This window comes from Varanus komodoensis, unplaced genomic scaffold, assembly GCF_004798865.1.
Source record: "Varanus komodoensis strain SLA01 unplaced genomic scaffold, ASM479886v1 scaffold75, whole genome shotgun sequence".
Lineage (NCBI taxonomy): Eukaryota > Metazoa > Chordata > Lepidosauria > Squamata > Varanidae > Varanus > Varanus komodoensis.
In genome coordinates, this window is record NW_025336416.1 from 1251716 (window position 1) to 1275722 (window position 24007).

Consider the following 24007-nt stretch of genomic DNA (forward strand, 5'->3'; position numbering starts at 1 on the left):
TCTATATGTGCTTTATCATTGGCCTATTTTGCAGTCTCATTTTGTTAAATGGATAGTGCCATCATAAGCTATACAGTCTTCAACCCAGGAGTTCTGTTTGTTCTGACTTCTGCAAACTACAATAAATATCAGTGTATGCATTTTGTTTGAAAGCAATTCATTTCCTTGTTGCAGTAAATTTGTCCTTCCCCTTCTACTATTTATATTCCATCTATTCCCCATGATTGTGACCCAAGGTTAAAATTAATACAAAGAAAGCATTCCAAAAATACAAAAGTTTAAAATATAATAACATCAGATTGGATATTAAAATCAAGCAAATACACAGATTTAAAAACACTACCAACAATATGAAGAGTAAAACTAATCCAGTGCAAACCCACAGGCCTTTCCCGAATGCCTGCAGGAACAAAAAGGTTTTCAGGAAGGAGCCAACCTAGTCTCCCTAGGATGGGATTTCCAGAGACCATCATTGGGAGACCATCTCCTGCTTTCCCACCAAGCATGCCTGTCAGGGTGGTGGGACCATGAAAAAGATCTCCCCAGAAGGTCTTCAAGCCAGGTAGGATGTTATGGGAAAATATGGTCCTTCATGTCCTTAAGTCATTTATGGTCCTTAAGTCCTTTTATTCATGTCCTTGAGTCATTTATGGTCCTTAGGACTCTTAGTACCTTTATTATGATGTACAAAGGCCAAAATGAATTATTTTTCCACCATTCTTGCTATTGAATTTACAGGAAGTATATACACTTTAAGATAAACCAGGGATTATCTGATATTCTTGAATATAAAGTGTAAAAAAACATGCATTGTTGGAAATATAGTGACAATGCCAGCAGCGTTATGCTTTTTTGGGGGTATCATACTTGGGTTTGAACAGGGAAGTCAGGTGCCTCCCTGTATTCTTCTTCCTCCGTGAAAACCTTCTCCAGAATAACTTTCATACTCCTAGATTGAGTGTTCTTCTGCCTTCCTACCAGGAAATAGATGACTGGGTTCACGGCGCTGTTCAGAGAGGCACATATGTAGGCGTATTCATAGAGATAAGGGTTATCAAAATAGGGAATACGAAAGGAGAGATACTGAATGGCATTCATTGGAAAAGCAAATAGCAGGAAGAAGAGGAGTGCAAGCAAGATGGAGGTTAAAAGTTTTCCCCGCTTATGCTGTGATGATATTAAACAGGCTTTAATGAACAGGGTTATGGTGGAGACACACATGATGGATGTGAAAACCAAACCATTCAGAAGAAACAGGTGGAACCACAGGTCACAGTACTGTATAGTTAGGAAGAGAATGGCATGAAGAGGAGAAAGAAGGAAGGTGAGGATCCATATGGCTGCACACACCACGGTGGAGAGGTAGGGTGGCCGGTGGCATCGGTACCAAAGTGGGAAGAAGACGGACACACACCTGTCGATGCTGATGACTGTCAACAGAAATTGACTATTGCTGTACATGAACAGGAAAAGAGTGCGAAAGATTGACTTCAGAGGGTCGCGGTACTGGCTGTAATCCAATTTGGCTACAAGCCAATACGCATCAATTGCAATCACACTTGTGACCACACCAAAGTCTGCGATGGAGAGATTCAGTAAGTACGTGTTGATGGGAGTCCTCTTAATGCGGAAGCCAAGGAGCCAGATGACCATTCCATTACACACAAACCCAACAAGGCAGATGAAAAGAGTGATGAAGATCATTGAAAATATTCCCCCATCATTGATGTTGTGATCTTTCCGAACATAACCACAAGTAGAGTTTTCTGCAATGGAGCCATTGTTTGTAAGGGAGGCACTCACTGGGGATGAATAGGATGGGCTGAAAAGTGTCAGTTTCTGTTCCAGTGCTGCCATTTCTTCTCTAGAAGGACAGAGCAGAAGATTCAGTTCCCTGCTGTTTAAAGGAATGAGGATGTGACAGATGTTTTCAGCCTGGTTTTGCTTGACTTATAAAATGAAGCAATTAGAAATTTCACTGAAAGCCAGCTGAATCAGTTTATTTCCAGTATGTGTCAATTTAAAATATGTCCATCTACGGGCCTGTTCTATCCCATTTCCTTATCAACTGGAAAAAAATGGTCAAATTCATGTAGAAATCATGAATCTGTATGGACACCATTTTGGGATGAAATGACACAGGTATAGGTGGACTTCATTCTACTAAGTAGCACTTCAGGATGCATCTTGGGCTGTTGGGAGACACAAGCACATCACAGCTGGTCCTTTTTGTTCTGAAAATAGAAATCCAAATATTACTCAGGGTTGTCTCTAATGCTTGACAAAACAGCTAAGTTCATCTTGGGAATGGCTTGGGACCTGGATACCTAAAGGAACGCCTTCTTCCGTATTTGCCCTCCCACCCCCTGAGATCGGCAGCAGAGGCCCTCCTCTGGGAACCCTCCATGAAAGAGATTAGGAGGCAAAGTACCTGGAGGAGGGCCTTCTCTGCGGTGGAGGCCTGCCTATGGAATGCGCTCCCCAGAGAGGTCCGCCTGGCACGGTCGTTATTTGTTTTTCGGCACCAGACTAAGACCTTTTTATTTTGACAATATTTTAATAACTTTTAACATCAGCTTATAGGTTTTAATCTGCAGCCAGGGTGGATTTGGATTTTATTTGTATTATGTTTTATTTTATTTTATGTAAGCCATCTCAAGGCTATGCAATGGGACGGCATACAAATACTCTAAACAAACAAACAAACAATCTTCTACCTGCATATGGGGTGTCTCTCCTGGAGTCTTTCCTTCCCTCTAATCAGTAGGTAAGAGCAAAAGTAAGGAGAAACAGTCTTAACCAAGTGCAGCATTAACATTAATTAAATTAGCATTTCTAATATTAGGACTGCTCCATTTCTCCATTTTTGTTCCCTGCCTGTTAAGGAACCTAGCCTGATCATTTCTTTCAAAATATGGAGAATATAATTTCAAGGATATTAATAGCCAGTGTGCTGTACTGGTTAAGAGTGCAGTCTGGGGATGAGTCCCTGCTCAGCCACAAAGCCAGCTGGGTGACTATGGGCCAGTCGCAAACTGTCAGTCCAACCTACCTCCCAGGGGTGTTGTTATGGGGAAAAGATTGTGAGCAGGAGGAGCAGAATACTGTAAGCCACTTTGAGTTCTTCGCAAGAAAAAGAGTTAAGGTGCAATTCTATGCATATATAGACTGAAAAAATACTGGACAACTACCTGGTACTACTGGGGGTTGTAGAAACTTTTATCTGCCTAAACATGCATAGAATTTCTCCTTTGGTGTTTATTTGGGATGGAGCGGTAAATAAAGTTTGTAGTATATGTTTTCATCAGTCTTAAGCAGGTTAATCTTGGAATCCCAGGCAGAACTCCAGAGGGAGAAAGGGAGGGAAGGAAGCAGCAGAAGATGATTTTTAATTTACTTCAAGACCTGGAATAATTAAATTGCTTTTCTTTTCCAACAGCTGAAAACATTTCCATAGATCTCCCAGAATCCAAAAGAACAGTGAGCAACCGAAGAAGCAGAAAATGCTCCTGATATTCAGCAGAAAGGCTAATGAGTTTAGACTTCCCTAATCTGGTGCCCCCCCAATTCTTTTGGACTACAGTTTCTGTCATCCCTTACCTTTCTCCATGTTGCTGCCTGGTGCTGATGGGAACTGACATCCCAAACCCCTGAAGAGCATCAGGATGGAGAAGGCTTGACTACTCGCATGTTCTTTTGTTGATTTGGTTCCTTCTACCCCTTTCTTTCCCTTCTTTCCACCCTTTTTTCTTTCTCTATTACATGTTGCCAATTTCCTCCCAAACTCTTTCCCTCAACCAGTCCCCAGTCCTCTTCCTACTCTGCCTCTCAGTGAAGCCTATTTGCCTACCTTGCATGCAAACCGAGCTGCCTCTTCTTTCCTTGCTCAGGGTAATTGCTCCATCAAACAAGGAGAAATGTCTTAATGCAAATCAAGCTCCTTGGACACACAAACCCAGCAAGCGTCTCCTTGACCTCTGCAACCTCTGCAACATTTCTTCCAAGTCTCTCAGGTCCTGGGGGATAAGCACTGATACTGTGGTGCTGGAGGAAAACCCCTCTAATTCCCTCTAGCTTTCCTTCACTGCCTCCAGATCCTGTGAGTTTTGCTTATCGGCAAAGACAGAGTCTGGTTTATCAGCCTTTGCAGGCAAATGAGAACTTGTGCTTCTCACTTCTACAGCCACTGCTCACAAAGCCCTGCACCTCTCCCTTTACAAGCCACAGTTTTAACACACCCTTCCCACTCCCAGCTTGCAAAACATGCAAGTGCAAACACAAATTGCTGAAATTTTTAGTTTTCTGTTTGATAGATTCCAAGCCACATGTTGGGCTCCTCTCCATCTTACATGAATAGCATGGATTCCTTCCCATATTCTGACCTCCACTTTCTGCTGTTACCTCTGTAATGAAAAAAGTGTCGGGTCTATCCATTCAATCATCTGTTTCTTATATTCCCACAATGTTCCCAATTTTCTTAACTTGCCCTGTAGTCCCTCAGACACACAGATCACAGAATTGCTCCCTAAAACATTAAAACTACACATTATGAAAAGGAAAACTATGTGAGGATTCTTTCTAAAGAATAAGCACGTGAGAGTCAGGTGTGCTTCTTGAGGGAGTCCATTCCAAAGCGCTTTCACACTCTACTCTGCAGGTAAAGGCACCCTCAAAGATTTTAATGACATTTTAATGAGCTCCCCAAAGATTTTAATGATATTTCTAATGAATCATTTAGCGGAGATCCTGTAGACATTGGCAACTTTCTGTTCCTTTGCTCAGATGCCTTCACAGCCTCCTGTGCTGGGCAGAAATATCTTTCCAGGTCTCAAAAGGACCTTACAGTTTACACTTGGGAAAACACAATCCGATTCTAAGATGTAATCTGTGAATTATTCAAAGTCTCTGACATTCTTCTCTTCAGAAAAGAATGGAGCAGCGGCTGAATGCTGATCTCTTCCCTAAGGGATTCTTTCCCCCACAAGAGAATGGTAACATTCTAGGCATGGAGGAGCCGGAATAAATTCTGAAAGGCTTGTGTTGGTAAAGCTGGAAAAAGGTGATCAAATTCAGTGAAACTCCTGCCCCTTTCTCTTCTTATCTAAATGCAGGGCCAAGAGTGTAGGTCTAAGTTCCAGTATGCAAAACCACCCTTATAAATCACCTTTCTTTCTCTGACTTTCAAAAACTTTAGGTCAGTGAATGGCCATCTTCTCACAGAAGCATGAAGAATATATTCTGAAAATCCTTTAGAATCAGAATTTCCAGTCAAGGATCTAAATGTAACACAGTAATAATGCTACCACTACCTGTAAGCCCCTGAACCCAGAGGATCGCAGGCTCCTGTGCAGAGTGGAGCAAGTAGGAAGGTGCCCCCTTGCTCTTCCCACCCTGAGTCTGCCCTTCCAGCCATCTTGTGAAGGGATCAGTAGACCTCCAAGCTGTGTCGCATCTGGAGAAGTCAATATGATTTTAACTGCCCTTGCCATGATTGGTTCAAAAACAGGGCAGAGTGCCAAGCCAAGAAGGCACCCACTTGGATCTCCAGTCTAGCCTGGCGACTCATAGATTCATCACAGCAAGCAATCTGGCCAGTTTCTGTGGCTCAGAGCCTTTTGCCTGGACCTCCCAGTCAAACGGTCCCATGATTTCCATGGAAATGGAGCTTCTAGGATATATCACAGGAGAGGAAGAGATGAGTGGGGAATGTGGGAGCTCCATTTCGATGGAAATCATGTGGAATTTGCTGCCATAGGAAGTGGCAATTGGACAGATTCATGAGGGAGGATGCCCTTGCTGGCCATGCGCTCCCTCCTTCACCAGAGGTGGCCTGCCTGCATGCACAGGTTGCTGAGGAGTATGGGCAGGAGGAGATCTTGCACCCCTCCTGCTGGAGGGATCCTGCGGGCAGCTGGTTGGCCACTGTGCCCACAGAGTGCAGGACCAGATGGATCTTTGGTCTGACCAGCAGGACATTTATTCAGTTCTCTTCTTCTTCTTCAATATGAACATTGCACAACAAAACACTGTATCTTTCCATGGTTTCAGGGAAGCAGTTCTACCACACTGAAGCCGGATGATCCTTCTCACTGATAGAAGAAGGCTGGCCATTGGTGTTGTTCATGGGCAACGGGGATGGTGCCATTTCTGGGCTACTTTCACAGCAGCAGAAATGGTCTGCTGATCACCTCTGTCATTTGCGATCACTTCACATAATTGGCATAAAGTTACAAAGTGGCCTAAATCCTGGTGTTGTGCATGTTTGGAACAAATTGGCACTCAAAATTACATGGAATAAACAAAACTGAATGATGTTACTCCCACTGTATTAAATTCATGTCGATTGTGCAAAATACATAAAATATTGTAATTCATGCAAGTTGCCTGTTTTACAAACTGCATGAAATTCATCAGTGTTTTTTAAGAATGCACAAACTGAGACCCATCTCAGAGGAAGAAGTCTGTGGGTCAAAATCCAACTCAGCCTTCATTGGCAGTAGGTGGCATGTGAGCTCAGAGCAAATGAGCCAGACTTCCAGGTATAACCACATAGCAGCTCTCCCGGATCTGAGTCTACCAGCCTGTCAACCAGCATTCTGAGTCAAGACCCATCCAGCTGCCAGCAGAAATTCTCCAGCTCTCAACAGGGATTATGTTTTGCTTGATCATTCTGAAGCCACAGGTAGGCTTGAATGAAGGGAGGAGTGACCTCATCATCTCAAAATACTTTCTCAGCTTTGGCACACCTCATTATCTATCTATCTATCTATCTATCTATCTATCTATCTAAAACTTTTGTATCCCGTCCCTTATGCATGGCATCTTGGGATGGCTTACAATCATTAAAACAACCACAAGAAAACAGCAATAAAAAACAATTAACCAAAAAAAAAATACAATTAAATAAGTTAAGTAAAAGTGACTGTTAAACATTAAAATTTAAATTAGTTTTTAAAATAACAGTTAAATAAAAAGATTTTAACCTGGCGCCAAAAACAATATAAACTCAGCACCAGGCGCACCTTTCCGGGAAGCGCATTCCAAAATCTGGGCGCCACCACAGAGAAGGCCCTCCTCTGAGTAGATATCCTTTTTGCCTCCTTCAGGGAGGGTTCCCAGAGCAGGGCCTCTCCCACAGATCTTATGGGGCATGAGGGCATATATGGAAGGAGACATTCCTTCAGGTATCCTGGTCCCAAGCTGTTCAGGGCTTTATAGGTCAAAACCAGCACCTTGAATTGGGCCCAGACTTCAACTGGAAGCCAGTGGAGAATAACGACCAGTCCCCATTAGCAACCTGGCTGCTCCAATCTGTACCAGCTGAATTATCCGGACCGTTTTCAAGGGCAGCCCCATGTAGAGCGCATTACAGTAATCCAACCAGGAGGTTACCAGAGCATGAATCACTGTTCATAATTCCAGTGACTTAAATGTAAGTGGAAGGAAAAGTAAGCTAATTGAGACCCATGCATGCAAATTTCTTTGGCACCTTTAAATGCAGACTAAGGGGAAGCTCCCAAAGTTGCCATGGAATCGCCTTAGATTTTGGTCATTTGAAACTGAAAACATTAAAGAGATATTAATGAGACAGGGAAAAGCATTTCAATGTGTTTTAATACAAATATGACAAAGCATTTCAGTTACGAAGGCCTGAGGGAGGAAGCTGAAGTCATAAAAGATATGCAAAGAAAATGAAACCAGGCCTTGAAATAGAAAGCTTTCCCTGGAAATGTGAGAGTAACACAGTGGTATCTTAGCACTCAGTTAAACACATGCTACAAATGCAGAGTTGCAGAAATGTAACAGAAAGGAGAGATACTGAAAAACATTTTCTTCCATGCCAGATAATAGCACTCAGGTTTCACCTAAAGCATGACTCAGAGAAGATGGAGAATTTTAAAATTCTGATGTCTTCTTGGACAGGAATTAAAATTACTGCCAGAACACAAGTGCTGAGAATTCAATCTTTAAAAAGTATGAAGAAGAGATTCCTTGTTTCTCAGAAGTACTTCCCAAAAAAGAGTTTTCAGTTGCTTGTTATTCCCCACCCCTGTATCACACACACAAATTTTAGGACTGGAAGCTCATTGACTTACTTCATGCCTTTCACTGAAGGAACACCCATGGTTTTCTTTTGGGCTGTTGTAAAATGTACTCCTCCAATTTGCACAGGGGCCCAGAGAGAAAGAAAACCTTTCTGCCAATGGGATATGGGGATATAGAAAGACGGTAAGTTATTTGCAGGGAGGAAAGACTATGTGTTCATCTTGTGAATGCGATTGTGCAAGGGGCAGCTTGAAGATTGCAAGTGATGCCCTTTAGTTGGGATACTGGACAGCGAAATCAAGAATCCTTTTGGAATTGGCTTACAGGTGAGCAGCAAATAGTTCTTACACCAAGCACTGTAATTAATGACAGAATGAATGAAAGAAAGAGAAGCACAGAATGTGACTAGTTCAAAGCTTCCATCTGAAATCAAAACCATCTCAGATAGTTTCATAGGACAGAGGAGAAGGAGAATACCTTCATTCCTGGCAGCTGTCGCAGAGCATGAAAGAAACTGAGGTTGTGAAACTTCCACCTGAATGAGGAAGTTGCCTTAAACCCACAGCAGCAGTCAAGGGGAAACCAAGAGAAAGTGGGTGACAAAGAGGAGGCCAGGAGCTGATCTGACACACCTGCTGTCAGTCCATGGTGGCATCACATCACCACTGCATCTTCCATGGGTTCGTGACCCCTCTAGGGACTCCACATTTACTGCCCAGAACCAGCAGAAATGCCATCCTGGTGAAGTGCTTAAGTGGGACAGGGAAGGAGCCTTAGTGGAATCGATTTCCCAATTCCCAGTTGGATGAGAATTTTGTTCGCTTTTCTTTTACTGGGAATAGTGGAATTTGTACTTCTTAGAATACATGCAAGGACAGTTACATGGTAATATTTACAGTTTTCAGAAGTGGATAATGGAGGGTGCAAACTAAACATGCATGCATTAGAAAGAAATACACAAGCAAAATTGTGTATGTATCAGGAACACACATCACTTTCAACAAATGTGTGTATCTGAAAAAAATGCAACGCCCATTCTGCATATTTTGCAATGCATTCATTTTATACACCTGAATGTATATTCGGAAAACAGCTACAGGTTTTCATGCCATGCTTATCCCTGTCCCTTGAGAAGCGATGCTGGTTGGAAGGAGCTTTAAAGGGATCCTAGTGGAGTTTGTACTTGAGTTTGTTCTTCCTGCCTCTGGTCTTCCACATCCTGGAAAACCTGCAGGGCAGCTTTCACCCTGTACAGCCCAGATTGACTGTTCTTTTCTTTCCCAACAAGGAAGTAAAGCATTGGGTTGATGCTGCTGCTAAGCACAACACCGATCACACCCATGCACCACAATATGCAAAGCATAAGACCCAGGCTTTCCGAGATATCCCATTGCAAACAAATATCAACTGCCATGTCCTCAGAAAGGACACCGAACATGCAGTAATACGTTATCAGAGTAGAAAGATTCCCCGGAAGACTAAAAAGGAGGAAAAACAGAAGAGTAAGCAGAATTACAGTCAAAGTTTTTGTCCTCTGGCGGTTATGCTGTTTATAGCGAATCTTCACAAGCAAGGTCAGAGTAGATGCAGCCATCAGAGGGTAACAGATCAGAACGTGCACAAGAACCCTGAGCAGTGGGCCATGACCTTGAAACACAAGACGTACATTAATTACGCTGATCACAAAGGAGAGGAGCCATAAAAGGACACAAATGAAGATGGATAAACTGGGTGGGTGATGACATCGATGCCAAATTGGAAAGTGGACAGCCACACACCGGTCAATGCTGATAGTGGTCAGAAGAAGTTGACCCATGTTGTACATGAGCTCCAAGGTACAGGAAGATACAAACATGGACCCCAGAGCAACAGATAAGGCAGCATCTTCTTGTAACAAAACTATTTCTAATATTGTTAGGTAAAGGACAAGCCTAAAGTCAGCAAAGGCCAATTTTAAGATGTAGGTGGTAAAAGCATTCCACTTTATATGGAAGCCAAGAAGCCAGATGATGGTTCCATTGCCCAAAAGTCCAAAACTGACAATAATAAAAATGAAGATGCAAATACTAGCACGACACCAAACAACTGGAACTTGAATGTTAATGATAAAGGATATTACCCAAAAAAATTGGTAGCTATTCCAGTAGGATTGAGAGGTTGAATTCAGATCAGGCATCCCGCTAGGAACAGCTGAGGAATTCTTTTTTTTTTTTTCCTCAAATTCAAACAAACTCTGTACTGCTTTGAGTAATGTGCAGTTCAGAAATCAGTTATTCACTGGGCATTACAGTTGTCAAATGTTCTCATAAGTTTATAAACCTATTGAACTATATTATACAATCCACAGTTTTGAGAGAAAATAGAATTGCAGATTGCAAGAGAAAAGAAATTGCAACATTTTATTTAAGTACACATTTTCATGTCGTATTTGTAGAAGGATACTGAAAGGCTTATTCAGAAACCTGGCCAAACAGAACTATGGTTGAGCATATGAAAGTGAGGAGTTCCAGAATTGTTGAGCCCTCTGCAATATTCAGGCTCTTCTTTCAGGAATGTTGTCCTCTTTCTTATTTAAATATTCTTGCTAGAATAAAAGACACAATTCTTGCGATACAGAAGAATGTCACCCAGTTATATAATCCATTATGCTTTTTAAATATATATGTAGAATGCCTGAAAATCCTACCCCTACCCGCTATTAACGAAAGTAGTGTTGTTAGGATAGATAAGCTAAAAATGTGCTTGCATCAGTTGCAACAAAAGGAGAAATGCAGAGAGATGTACAAGTGGGCATTTTTCCTGAGCACTTGCAAGTTAAAAGTGTCCTGAGGGGCAGCTGAAACAGAGAACAGGGACAAACTGAATATCAAAGGGAAGCACCAGGGAGCCAACAAATAAACTGGACCTCACCTCTGATTTGACCCATAAGTAGTTTTCAGAGGATCACTGAGGTTCAATTTAGATGCCAGGAAGCACTTCCTGACTGTTAGGACCCCGAGGGTATGGCATGGGCTTCCACAGGAGGTGGCTGAAGCCCCATCCATGAGAGTGTTCAAGGATAGGCTGGATGTCCACATGGTGGGCATGTCATGAGCGGAGCTGGCTGGAACTGGGGGTCAGACTAGATGGCCTGGGAGACCCCCTCTGACTCACTCTATTTCTGTGTTTCTATATATCAGGTCTTCCTCCAATTCTTAGGGGAAAGATAATGCATCTGGGTGCCTGTATTATTATTATATTATTATTATATTACATTTTTATACTGCCCATAGCCAAAGCTCTCTAGGCAGTTGACAGCAATAATCATAGAATCATACACTCAAGTCACCCATCCCATCTGAAAAACCTCAAGTATGCCATCTCTATGTCTGTTTCAAGCTCCCTTCAAGACACTGTCCTTCCAAGATAAGCCTCCCCTGATGCTTCTCTCATCCACCCACATTGAAGGGACTCAGAGCTCAAGTCTCAGCTTGTCAAGAGATTTTCCTCTACTCGTGTCTCCTTCCTCTTCCTCAGACCTTCCAGGTGTCTTCCCTGCTCAGGGATGCTGGATGAGGGAATCTGACCACATATTCTGCCCCTTCTCAACAAACCCTGTCCTTGGTGTACACCTCATCCAGGCCAGGCTGGTGTGAATGAGAAGCGTGTACGTAGAACCATATGCCACTGTATCTCTTCAGCAACTCTGAATGCAGACTTGGGGGAATCCCATGGAGCTGTTATGGAATATTTTATTTAAACTGACCAAGTGAATGAGAGGCCAATATGAGAGAGCCAGGCTGTTTTAATTGTGTTTTAAAGCAAGTTTATATCAACATTTTGGCTCATCTTTTCATACATGCATGTTCACATGAGAGTGTTGCAAAGCTAATTACATGGGAAGAAACTAGAGCCATGGGAGACATGCAAAAGCAGTGAAATCACATCTTGAGGAAACAGGTTGCCTTCTTTGGAAATATATTCTGAACCACCCAGAGAACTTTGATGGGGAGGCAGCATATAGATACATACATACAAGGTGAGCAGTGAATGAAACACATAATTCACATACAGAGTGGTACAGGAATACTGGACCAGAGAAAAGTTGGAGAAGCTTTTTCGACATACACTGCAGAACAGGATTGGCTCTGAGAAGAGAGAGCATTACAAAGTCCTGAATCTTCTGATAGGATTCAAAATGCTCTGCCAGAGCTCTGGGAACAGAGATTACACTCCCTGTTCAAGCATAAGGGGGGGACTAGCTGCACTTCTAAAGTCCTTCATGAGGACAGCCTTCACGCTTGTTTGCTGTTTGCTCCCCTCTTTGATATTTCAGGATGGGAACCTGGAGAAACATTGATGGGTATCTTCAGCAGTGCTGAAAATGTGCTTCCCCAGTTCACCGCCGGGGCACATAGGGAGGGACATGCTGCCAATTTGGGTAAAGGAGTAAGAAAAGGACATGAATAGATTTGGATGGAGGACAGGCAGTGCATTGGTTCCTGAAGCTAATATATCATTTTGTCGTGTTCTGTATCCATGGAAGAAAGGGGAAGGATACATCTTAAATAGGGACCTGGATGACAACAGACATGCAGGAGGCTGATTATGGCTGGGGAAGTCCAACCCAAGAGTGAATCCCATTTCCTACCCCCTGAAAGATGCTAAACAGGATCACTTAACCTATACTAGAGTTAATTTTTTGAAAATTTATACAAAAAATGTTTACAACTCAGAAAGAGAACAGCTTAGAACTTTCATTTGGAATCCAAGCCATCTCTGATGGTGTTTAGGAGAGAGGACAAGGGCACTTGTGGGTTCCTTCAGCCTTGTTAGCTGTCTGAGGCCATGCAAGGATTTGGGGCTATGAGATCTCCACCTGCAGGTTTTAAAAGCACCATGTCACTTTCCATGCCCTCCAGTGAAGGAGCAACCAAGAGAAAGTGATTCAGCAATTCACAGCTCTGTGCCACCTTGTCCTCAGCTTAGGAGGGGGTCAAGAGACGTGAGCTGACAGTGCATTATTTCATATAAATGGCCATGGTTACCACATCTACCATGGGTTCCTGCCCTTGTATAATCTGTACATTTCCTTCCAGAACCAGCAGGATTTCCATCAAGGATCAGTGAGATGGGGAAGGTGTCTCAGCCTATCTGGGATGGCTGAGAAGTTTTTTAGGTTTATTTTTTAGGGAAATCAAGTGATTTGTAATTTCTGGACCTTTGCACCCATGCAGGAAGAGAATTATGAATTGTGTTGTGGAGGATTACACTGGGGGGGGGGGAACTGTGCTTTACAGAGATGTGTACAAGCACATCTGCATATTATGTACTTATTTATATGCATATGTATATATGTATTGGGAACTTGGAAAGTGTTGCATTCAAGGAATGTGCATCCCTGAAAAAACGCAGGAAAGACAGCATAATCTGTGAGTTGCGGAAAATGCCAGAATCATATACGCCCGCCCTCCCCTTAAGATCTGCGGGAGAGGCCCTTCTCCGGGAACCCTCCGTGAAAGAAATTAAGAGGGTAGGTACTCAGAGGAGGGCTTTCTCTGCGGTGGTGCCCAATCTATGGAATGCGCTCCCCAGAGAGGTCCTGGTGCCGTCGTTATTTGTTTTTCGGCGCCAGGCAAATACCTTTTTATTTAAACGTCATTTTAATTGTTAATATTATTTGCTCATTTTATCTGGCCAGGGCGACTTCTTTTATATTGTTAATTTGTTTTATATTTTTAATGTATTATATTTTAATTTATGTTGTGAGCCGCCCCGAGGCTTCGGCGAATGGGGCGGCATAGAAATGTTTCAAATCAATCAATCAATCAATCAATCTGTACTTGGGATTACTCCACTTGCCTCTGGTCTTCCTCTTCCTGAAAGAGCTTCTGCAGGGCCACTTTCATCCTGAACAATGCAAACCAATCCTTCTTTTCTCTTCCAGCAAAGAAGTAAAGAATTGGGTTGATGCTGCTGTTTAGAGTGATGCAGAGAAAAGCAAGGTTCTCAGAAAGCATAGACAGATAAGGCCTTATTTTAGAGGCATTTCCAACTGAAATAGTAAAGTTTGATTTCCCAGAAAGAACACAGATTGTGATGCTTTGAACAATGCCATTGGCAGACCAGAGATTAGATATGACCACGTAGACACCCACTGGAATATTGAAGATGAGGAAAAATAAAAGGGCAAGCAGAATTACTATTGAAGCTGTTGTTTTCTGACAGTGGTGCTGTTTGTAGTGGACCTTCACAAACAGGATGAGAGTAGAGGCAGCCATCAGAGGGTAGAGCAGGACAGTCAGAAGACCCAAGATCAGTGGGTCTTTGCGAACATGCAAAACAAGCACAGAAATTGCAAAGAGGGTGAAGGAGAGAACCCATATGAGGATGCAGATGATGGTGGGCAATTTGGGTGGCCGGTGACATCGATGCCAAATTGGAAAGAGGACCACCACACACCGGTCAATGCTGATCACTATCAGAAGAAGCTGACTGGTGCAGTACATGATGCGCAATATACTGTAAACGGTAGGTGTCATAGCCAAAGTGATGTGTTCCTTTTCAGGTAATTGAATCAAAGAGGTTGCTATTAATGCTAGGTTTATGAGGACCCCAAGGTCAGCAACTGCCAAATGAAGAATGCAAGTGGAGAACGGATTCCGCTTTATATGGAAGCCAAGAAGCCAGATGATGGTTCCATTCCCCATAAATCCAAAAAGGCAGAGAGCAAGAGTAAGAGTAGAAAAGATAATGCTCTCATTCCTAAAATATACCACGTCAGTCTCGTTCATACCAAGCTTGGATCCACCGTCCAAGGAGGACTGAGACGTCGGTGTGGTCATCATGCCAGGGACGCCCGAACAATTTAGCCTGTTCAGATCAATGTGGTACCGGCCTCTTGGAGTAACGTGCAGATTGAAATTAGTTATTCAACCAAGGTTACACTTCCAAATGTTCTGAAGTAGGTCTTGGTTCAAAAACATATTGAATTATACTTAAAATGCGTCATTTGGAGGAACAACAGAAACTGATATTTCAAGAAAAAACATGCTTCATGCATTCCACAGTCATCCAACGCTACTTCATGGTCAGTCTCTTTTAGGGGACGTAACTTCCTTTGGTTGAATTCTTCCTCCTGCTGAAGAAAAAAGAAGGCAGACATGTATCCGTTTCCTAATAACTGTAGAGCAATCCTATTCAAGTTTGCAATTATTTCTGCTGCTTCTCTTATAAATATTTCTAAAAAGAAACTCTTCCTGGTATTAGTGAAAATAGGGTTGTTATACATTATAAAATACATAATAAATTATAAAAGCTCGCTTTCAGTTGTGACGTGAAAAGAAATGCTGGGAGATTTACAAGTGGACTTTCTTTTCTGAGTGCTGGAAGTGAAGGGAATGGGTGTTGAGAACAGGAAAGAAGTGTCTGTATGAAACTAAGGCATCGCTGAGCAAAGGATCAAACTGGACCTCATTTCTTTGTTCCATAACTCTGTTCTGCAACTCAGGTTGGGTGAAACATTAAGGCTTGAACTCAATGCAGTTCTTCAGGTTCCCCCTTGAAGATCGTTCTGCTTTATTCTCATTTTCATTTGTGCGAGTTCACATCACTCCTGTGACTCCTGGAACAGTAAGTCCACCAACCAAAGAAGTCATCAGAATTTCTGCACATGAATTTCTGCTCTTGAACATGTGTCCGACGTGGGGAAGATAACAAGAGGCAAAGCATGAATGTGAGCAAAGATTATTAGGTGGTATAGAATAAAATAATCCCAGTACAATGCAATACAATAATAAGGGGTATTTCAGAGGTTCAGCATCGTTTTGCACAGGATGAAGAGCAAGGGCCCAATCCTATGGGAAGCATTTCTATCAGGAGTTGGGCTGAGTAAAGAAGAAAGGGTGTGACTTTGTCTCCCTACCTCTATATCACATGCAAAAAGTATTTTGTTTTATCTTTTGGTGGATCAAGAGGGGATTGGAACACTGCAGATTACATTTTCTCATCTTCCCCTTCTCTCCTCTCCCACCCCTGCACCAGTTTCTCCCCCCCCTAACTTTCTTATAAGGCTGCAGTTTTGACCATACAGGCAAAGAGTTCAAGGAGACTTAGAAAAGGTGAGAGGGGACGGAGAACTGAAGATCCAGGAATGGATCTCCGCCTGCATCTGTGGGTGTGGTTCCATCTGTGGTCCAGAGGGAGAGATCATGAACGTGCTGCAGTGCCCCTGAGGAACTGCTCCTTAGCAGCCTCCATCAAAGGCTTGGAAGAGAGATGGTATTTGAGGAGGGATATAAAACACACAGGGAGAGAAAGCATGAGAGAGAGATTGAGAGAGAGAGAGGGAGAGAGGTTCATCACAAAAGAAGAGAACTTTTGATATTATATTTATTGGTATTGTGATCCTTATCAGCAGCCATTTCACTTCTCTAGCTGTAGCTTGCTCTGTAACTGGCAAACTACAAAATGAAAGATGAGAAAAGACCACATAAAATACAGATGCAATAAAAAGCCATTGCATAAAAAACAGAAGCCATAAAAACAGTATTAAATTCCCATATACAAAAGTCAAAACAATACAAACAGCTAAAAGATTTTCAGTTTAGGAAGAGAGAAACAAATGTCTTACCTGGTCAACGTGTCTGTGTTTGCTCACAAGTGGGATCCCCGTGGCCAAGATCTTCCCCTTCTAGAATTTCGGACCTCACGCAGCTCCCTTCTCTCCTTCAAGAACTGCCTCATATGGCATTGAGCACTAAAGCTTGAGCAAGGAATCCCAGCATGCTCTTTGTCTATGTGATGAGAGTGAAGCGGCATCTCTACAAGAAAACATGCATTTCAGAAAATCCATTAGTAAAAATGCCTCAGAATTATCTTGTGTACAGAGAAAATTATTTCCTAATTAGGCCTAACATGGAGTCTGCCTTTTCCACAGCAGCTTCACCCTGAGTCAACATTTTCCTCAGGTTGTTCACGACAACCAGAAAATCTATACTTGCTGGCATTCAACCATGTTTACTATTTTAATGCCCATTATCCTGGACTGCAGAGACTGCAGGTGGCACAGTGGTTTAAACCACTGTGCTGCTGGGCTGGTTGATCGAAAGGTCGCCGGTTCGAATCTGCACAACGGAGTGAGTTCCCGTTGCTCCATCCCAGCTCCTGCCCACCTTGCAGTTCAAAAGCATGCAAATGCAAGTAGGTAAAAAGGTACCACTTTGGTGGGAAGGCAACAGCATTCCATGCACTTCGGTGTTTAGTCATGCCGGCCACATGACCAGGGAGACTGTCTGCGGACAAACGCTGGCTCCCTCGGCTAGGAAACGGAGTTGAGCACCGCCCCCGAGAGTCAGGCATGACTGGACTTAATGTCAAGGGGAAACCTTTACCTTTACCTTCACCCTGGACTGGTAAGATGTTTTGGATCTCCACACAATCCCTTTTGTTTTAACCACCCTAAATAATTTGATTTCATCAGCACACTTGGCCACATCATTCCTCATTCCTAGCTCCAGATCATTTATGGCCAAGCTGAAAAACATTGGTTCTAATGTTTTGGACCAATTTTGGACCAATCCAAATTTTGGACCAATCCAAAATAATCCTTGTGGAACCTCACTGTTTACATTCCTCCATTGAGAGAACTAACCATTTATTCCCACTTTCTGCTTTCTGTTCTTCAATGTGCTTCTGTTCCATAGGAGAACCACCTGTATTACCCCATCACTGCTAACTTTCCTCAAGACTTTTGTAAGGGACTTTGTCAAAAGTTTTTTGGAAGTTCAGGAAGACAATGTCCACTGCATCACCCCTGACCACTCTCAAAGAAATCTTAAAGGTTAGTGAGGCAGGACTTACCTTTGCAGAAGCCACGGTGATGTTTTCCTCAGCAGAATTTATCCTTCCATATCATTATATTTTTCATTTCTTTAGTAATGCTTTCAGACAACTTACCAAGAACAGCATTAAGCTAGCCACACTGTAACTTTCTAGACCCCCCTGGATCCTTTTTTAAAACGTGGTGTAACCCTTAACCTAACCCTAACCAACAAATAGGATGAGTGCAAGGGAGAGGTAGACTGAAAAACAGTATCGAGGGTCCTTTCCATGGTTCCCTAGCTGGGTTTTTGTGTGAGTTAATGAATGTTAACTTTGTCTTTCTCTCTGGGAGACAAGTGCCAACTCCAGTATCGCTGCAGTGGAACCCAGGCAAGAGCGAAAAGGCCTAAGTTAATGATGTGGTAAGAATGCTTTAGAGTAAAATCGGTGCATCCATGGCTGGCTGCCATTTCCAAATGAAGACCACATGTGCTAATGCCACAAACCAACTTTCTACACTGTTTCTACTTTCTATACTTTCTACTTTCTACACTGAACAAAAGAACTAATCTAACCACTCCGGCACTCCTCTAAAAACATGCAAGACTTGTCCAATTTTTAAAAATGGCAGCACTTGATCTGGAACAAAGCACTGGCTCATATTTCCTGCAACAATAAGCAGGTGCTTTATCCTGTTCTTGGTGCTTTCCTACCTCAACAAAGGCAGGGATGAAGACATCAAAGTTATTATTCCCTTATCAAGAGGGAATCCATTTGGTCTGTTCTAAGAAGTGGCCCAGTGGCCTAATGGATAAGGCATCAGCCTCCGGAGCTGGGGATTGTGGGTTCAAGTCCCACCTGGGTCGGTGGTTTTGGACATACACATGGTGGGCATGTCTTGAGTGGAGCTGGGGTCAGACTAGATGGCCCGGGAGACCCCTTCTGACTCGCTCTGTTCCTATGTTTTGAATAATTGCTGATTATTCATGTCAGGAAAGAAGCATCAGCGTTTGTTACAAATTTAATTTCCTATGTTCCACACACATCTGTTAATGATATCTGGCTTTCTCACTCATACTACAAGAGCTGTCCGAGGACTTAAAGAAGATTTAACAACTTGAAATTTTAACATTTCTTCCATTTTCTTATGCATATCTCTCAAAACCTTTTCATTGACAGTGCAGTGAGGAGATCAAATGAGGATCTACAGAACCATATTTTATTGACACATATAAATACTTAATAATAAGTATTAAGTAACAATACATTATATACTAACAATAGCAATAACAATAATAATGGCAACATTTTGGGAAGTAATAAAGGGGAATAATAAAAAGAAAGACAACATTTTGGGGAGAGGGGAATTCTGCTACACACAGCACAAAAGAAAAACACAAAGTGGAGAAACTAACAAACAAAACTACACAACTAAGATTCCTCACACATCCCTCATTGACACAGTAACAGCTAACAGGGCACTGAGAGACACCCGCTTTGCCCATGGCTTCCTGCTCTGCTTTCCCCATTGTCTGGCCAATTCTTTGTTTGTGCATCCCAAGCAAATTTTAGCACCACAATCTTGTGCTCACTTATTGAGGATTGTGCATAGGATCATTCTGCAAGAGACCAGTGAGAAGCTTCAGGAAATCCTGACCGGTTCCAAGAAGCTTCAAGGTCATCCAAGGACATCACGGGCACACACTACATGGCAGCTCTGTGTGGTGCAGAACAAGATGTGTGACAGGCGCTCAGGAAATTCATGGCCGCTTTCCACTTTCCCACTATGAAACTTTGGATCATAGATAAATGAAGGAAGTTTCGTGGACTAGATGAATCTTTGATGGACAGAATCCCATCACAAAGTCAACAGGTGCAGGTGGACTGCACTATCAGAGCAAGACCACTAGATGGCAGTATCTCTCTGCAAATGGCCCTTGACCCAACATTCCATCTTCTCATGAGCCAACCCAAGGTGGTCCCCCTCTTTGTTGTGAGTTTCATGGGATGGAGGGACCTTCTTCTTCACTCTCTTTGTGTGAACTGTCTCATGGATTGTTTAATGTGAGCATCATGGTGATACCATCATCACCATCATCATCATTATGGCTAATGGATAATGATAATTGACCTATTGGCATTTCATGGGCTTATTAAGTGTGGTACATTTTTAAGGACCTGTGACTGAGTGACAGTCATATCCTTGTGGCTATCACATTCCTTTGCTTTTGCAAAACATTGGGAGCACAAGCTATTGTGCAAAAGTGACCCATGCATGAATTGACTGTGACACATGGTTTATCTGGATGTTTGGTCAATGCCTTTATTTATTCTTTATAATCTCTTCTTTGTAATCCACATAGAGAGTCCTGTGGACTAATTAATGTAGAATATAAGTTGAATAAATAAATTAATATTCATTCATTCATTCATTCATTCATTCAAGTGATATGTCACCCGAGAAACAGCTGCCCTCAGGATAACTCAAAAACATTAAGCAAGAAATAATCGTAACTAAAACACCAATAATGCAATTCTATGATCTCCAGAAGGAGTCAAGGAGGTGGTTGAGGCCCAGCTGGTGAGGGTGTTCAAGGATAGACTGGACATGCACATGATAGGCATGTCAAGGGTAGAGCTGGATGGAGTCAGGGATCAGACAAGATGGCCCGGGAGGCCCCGTCCGACTAGCTCTGTTTCTATGAGATATCTATAGGATTTGAGGATCAGCCTCAACTCCAAGCTAGGAAACTTGCCCTGGGGTACATTGTTCGCTGCCTAGGAAGGCCTCGGCAATTATAGTTGGCCTATAAATATATGTAAACAAACAAATAAATAAATAAAATAAAACCAGGATCCTGAGCACAGGTAATCCTTCCCAATGGCTGTGCTGCAAGTGCAGAAGGCAGAGGGACGGCTGCAACTCTACGAGGGCAACACTGGAGTCAGCTTTTGGGGTAGAGGAGTGTGAGGAGAGGATAAACCAATCTCAGCCATCGGGTTCCCCAACTTCAGATTTATCCTGATGGCCCAGAGCCCCTCCTGCTTGATCCAAGGCTGAACACTTAGATGGCTGAGATAGGCTTCTCTTGACCCCTCCTACCACACCTTGGATGCACAGAACCCTCCAAGTGTGGTGGGTTATGGCAGCCAAATAGAGTTGTGCCCTAAAGACGCTGCAGTAACATTAGTGACCAGGGCAACAGATTAAAGATGGGTTGCCTGGTGGAAGAGGAAAGTCTCCCCCTGCTGTACACTGAAGATGCTAGGTAGATCTCCCTGGGAAAGACTCTCCACTGACAAAGATGGAGGGGTAGAGGGAGGCATCTTGCATGAATAGCTCCTTTCCTGGTAACCCCTCATCATACTCTTCTGGATGGTGGCACCCAGAACTGACTCTCTGAAGATGAGTTCAGCACCTGAGCAAGGCCTTGAAGTGAGCCTGGAAACCAACTAGCAACCAGGGGAGTTGGTCTGACACATGTTCAAAACGGCCAGTCCCAGTAAGCAGGCTTGCTGCTCCATTCTGCATGAAGTGAAGGCAACCAAGGCAGTCTGCAATGCCTGCCAGAAAGGACAGAATCACAAGTCAAGGATACCTGTAGCCACCCTATCACTGCCCAGGTATGGTCACACCTAGTATACCAGCCAAAGCTGATTAAAGGTACTGGGGTGACTTCAGGTAATAGAAAAGGATCTAGGAGCTCCCCCTCTCCACACACACACATTGCTACTTGTTTCCATCTGGGTCACATGCCCCAGCATTCAAAAATCCAGCCCATCTGCTGTGCAGAATGCCAAATGCCTTTTGTTCCACCATCTAATCATTAATGGAATCAGATGTATTTATATGCATTTGCACAAATGTCAAGATATACAAATTTGCCATCTTAAAAAATCACAAATCACAAATCTCTTCTCACGATACATACACTTTTGTGAAAACTAGGGATCGTTTCAGAACTTTGGTTGCTTTTTAATTTGGCGTGCTTTTTCTGTGACTCAATTAGCATGCAATTATGTAAAAAGTGAAGGTTCACAGGTTTGAAAAAACCAGTCCACTTTGGACTCTGTGGGTCAAAATTATAAAAAAATTAAGGCCATTGGAGTCTAGTGAGACATCGAATGGCACGGAACTGAATGGATGAACATTAGAACTGCTTTAAGAGAGACTATTATCCTAAACCTTTATGTCTTCTTCTTGCACCTTTGTGAGTGCATTTCATACTTTTCTTTGGCATTTCCTTTCATGCTTAGTTGCCACCGTCTGAAAGATGAAGGGTGAAATCATAGGTACAGTTTCCAGAGGGAACATAGTAGAAAGACTCCGTGGAGATGTGTAAATAATTGCAGTGTAATGTCTGTTCTACTTGGAATCCTGACTTCAGAACTACCCTCCATCCATTGAAATATCAGTAGCTGAATTCATCGAAGTTATTGTTACAATGATTCCTATATACATAAATTACAATCAAAAGGGCCATAATAAATGCATGATAAAAGCAGTGTTGTTGAAATCTCAACAATGCAGTTAAATGTACTGTTTGCAGAATACTTTCATCAGTAGATTGCCATAATGGTTTTATGATAATTATTCTCATTGCCATTCATAAAAGTTGTTCCAAATGACATCATTTCCTTCTCTTGGTCACCACCTAAGGTCTATGCATAAACCAAGACATTCTCTAGGAAGGGTAAAATGCTATCACAAGTTTTCTGTGGACTAGGGCTGATCAACAAGGATGTGCACACACTTTACAAGGACACAACCTTCAAACATGAGTGCCAAGCCAAGGCAAAAATAAACCAAGAATGGAATTCTGATTTCTTTTACTGATGTACCTGAAAAGGGTAGCTGCCGCATTGCAACAGAGCTGAAAACCCCGAGCTTTCTTTTAAACATTCTGTACAACTATGCATGGCAAAGTAGCAGAAAATCTCTTTTATATATATAAAGAAAACCTAGGTGGGAAGTATGATAATGTCAGTTAGGCTAGTGATAGTTAAATACTGGAAACAGAATTGGGTTTTGCAAAGGCATGAATGGTATAATGAAATACGGAATATGGTAATTAATGATAAACTGATGACAGAAATAAAAATTAAAGAAGGGTTAATGAAAGCAAATGAATATAATGAAATTTGGGAAGATTTTGTAAAAGCAGTACTGATGGAAGGCAAAGGCTGTAAACCCAATCAAGATTATATGAATTTCTGCAGGGGATATGGAAATAATTGAAGTATATTATGTATTATTATTTGTTATAGTATGTGAAAGATGGTAGCATTGGTCTCTAGGGTGGTGGGTGCACTCTTTCATTTATTCTTTTTTTAATTATTGTGTTCTTGTAAAAAAAAAATGGAAAAGAAAGAAAACCTAGGTGGGGACTTCTACCCAGATTTATTTTCAGGTATTTAGGTTGCTACACTCATGAGCTAAAAATGTAGCCACCTTTCAAAATGGAAAACATTGACTGGGAATGCTTGTTGTGCATTCAAGAGCCAATGTGGTATGGTGGTGCTTTGAGGGACCCCGGAGATCTGGGCTGGAATGCCCACTTGGCCATGAAGCTCACTGGCTGTCTTTGGGCCAGTCCCAGGCTATCAGCCCAAGCTAACTCACAGGATTGTCGTGAGGATAAGGTTGAGAGGAGAAGAATTCTGGAAGTTGCGTTGAAAGGAAAAAGGGTGGGGTATACATATAATGAATAATTGTGCTTGGAATGTTAGAACTTTTGAACTGTTCATAAACTGTTGATACAATATCTCAGATTTCCAGTTCATGCAATACTAGAAAAGAGACTAATGATTCATCAGAGAAGGGACTTCAGAGTCCAGGGTACATCAACTGCAAGATGGCTGGAGACCGGAGTCACTGAGATCAGAAGCCTATAGTCACCTAAGCATTTGGGGCTGGAGTATAGGAAAGTTCTGCTGTTTTCGAGGTCCTTTAAACAGTTAGAGGGCTGGAAGACTAGTCATTTAGGGCTACCTTCCATTCACCTTTCTAGCCTGTTCCATGTTTATCCGATCAGAATCAGAGCTTTCTCCCATCTGTTCTGCAAGCTGGAGGCAGAGAGTAAATTTTCCCTTGTATTTTCTGTAAGCTGTTGGCAGTAAATCAGTGCTAACTGCTTGCTGCTATACAGGAGATTAAGGA

At 42.4% G+C, this 24007-nt stretch overlaps 3 protein-coding genes and 1 non-coding gene across 4 annotated transcripts; 1 reads left to right on the plus strand and 3 right to left on the minus strand.

Annotated features, from left to right (window-relative positions):
* Positions 1 to 765: 765 nt before the first annotated feature.
* LOC123035034 (proto-oncogene Mas-like) lies at positions 766 to 4160 on the minus strand. The gene is made up of 2 exons (XM_044452867.1): positions 3851 to 4160; positions 766 to 2234 (listed from the first exon to the last, which is right to left on the minus strand). Exon 2 carries the CDS (start codon positions 1855 to 1857, stop codon positions 862 to 864), a length of 996 nt encoding a protein of 331 aa, XP_044308802.1. The 5' UTR covers positions 1858 to 2234; positions 3851 to 4160; the 3' UTR covers positions 766 to 861.
* A 5042-nt stretch (positions 4161 to 9202) lies between these two features.
* Positions 9203 to 10222, minus strand: LOC123035023 (mas-related G-protein coupled receptor member H-like). Its single transcript, XM_044452854.1, has one exon. It carries the CDS (start codon positions 10220 to 10222, stop codon positions 9203 to 9205), a length of 1020 nt encoding a protein of 339 aa, XP_044308789.1.
* Positions 10223 to 13874: 3652 nt separating this feature from the next.
* Positions 13875 to 14870, minus strand: LOC123035024 (mas-related G-protein coupled receptor member H-like). Its single transcript, XM_044452855.1, has one exon. It carries the CDS (start codon positions 14868 to 14870, stop codon positions 13875 to 13877), a length of 996 nt encoding a protein of 331 aa, XP_044308790.1.
* Positions 14871 to 18640: 3770 nt separating this feature from the next.
* Positions 18641 to 18713, plus strand: TRNAR-CCG. Its single transcript has one exon. It is a non-coding gene; the product is annotated as a tRNA-Arg (tRNA).
* Positions 18714 to 24007: the final 5294 nt, after the last annotated feature.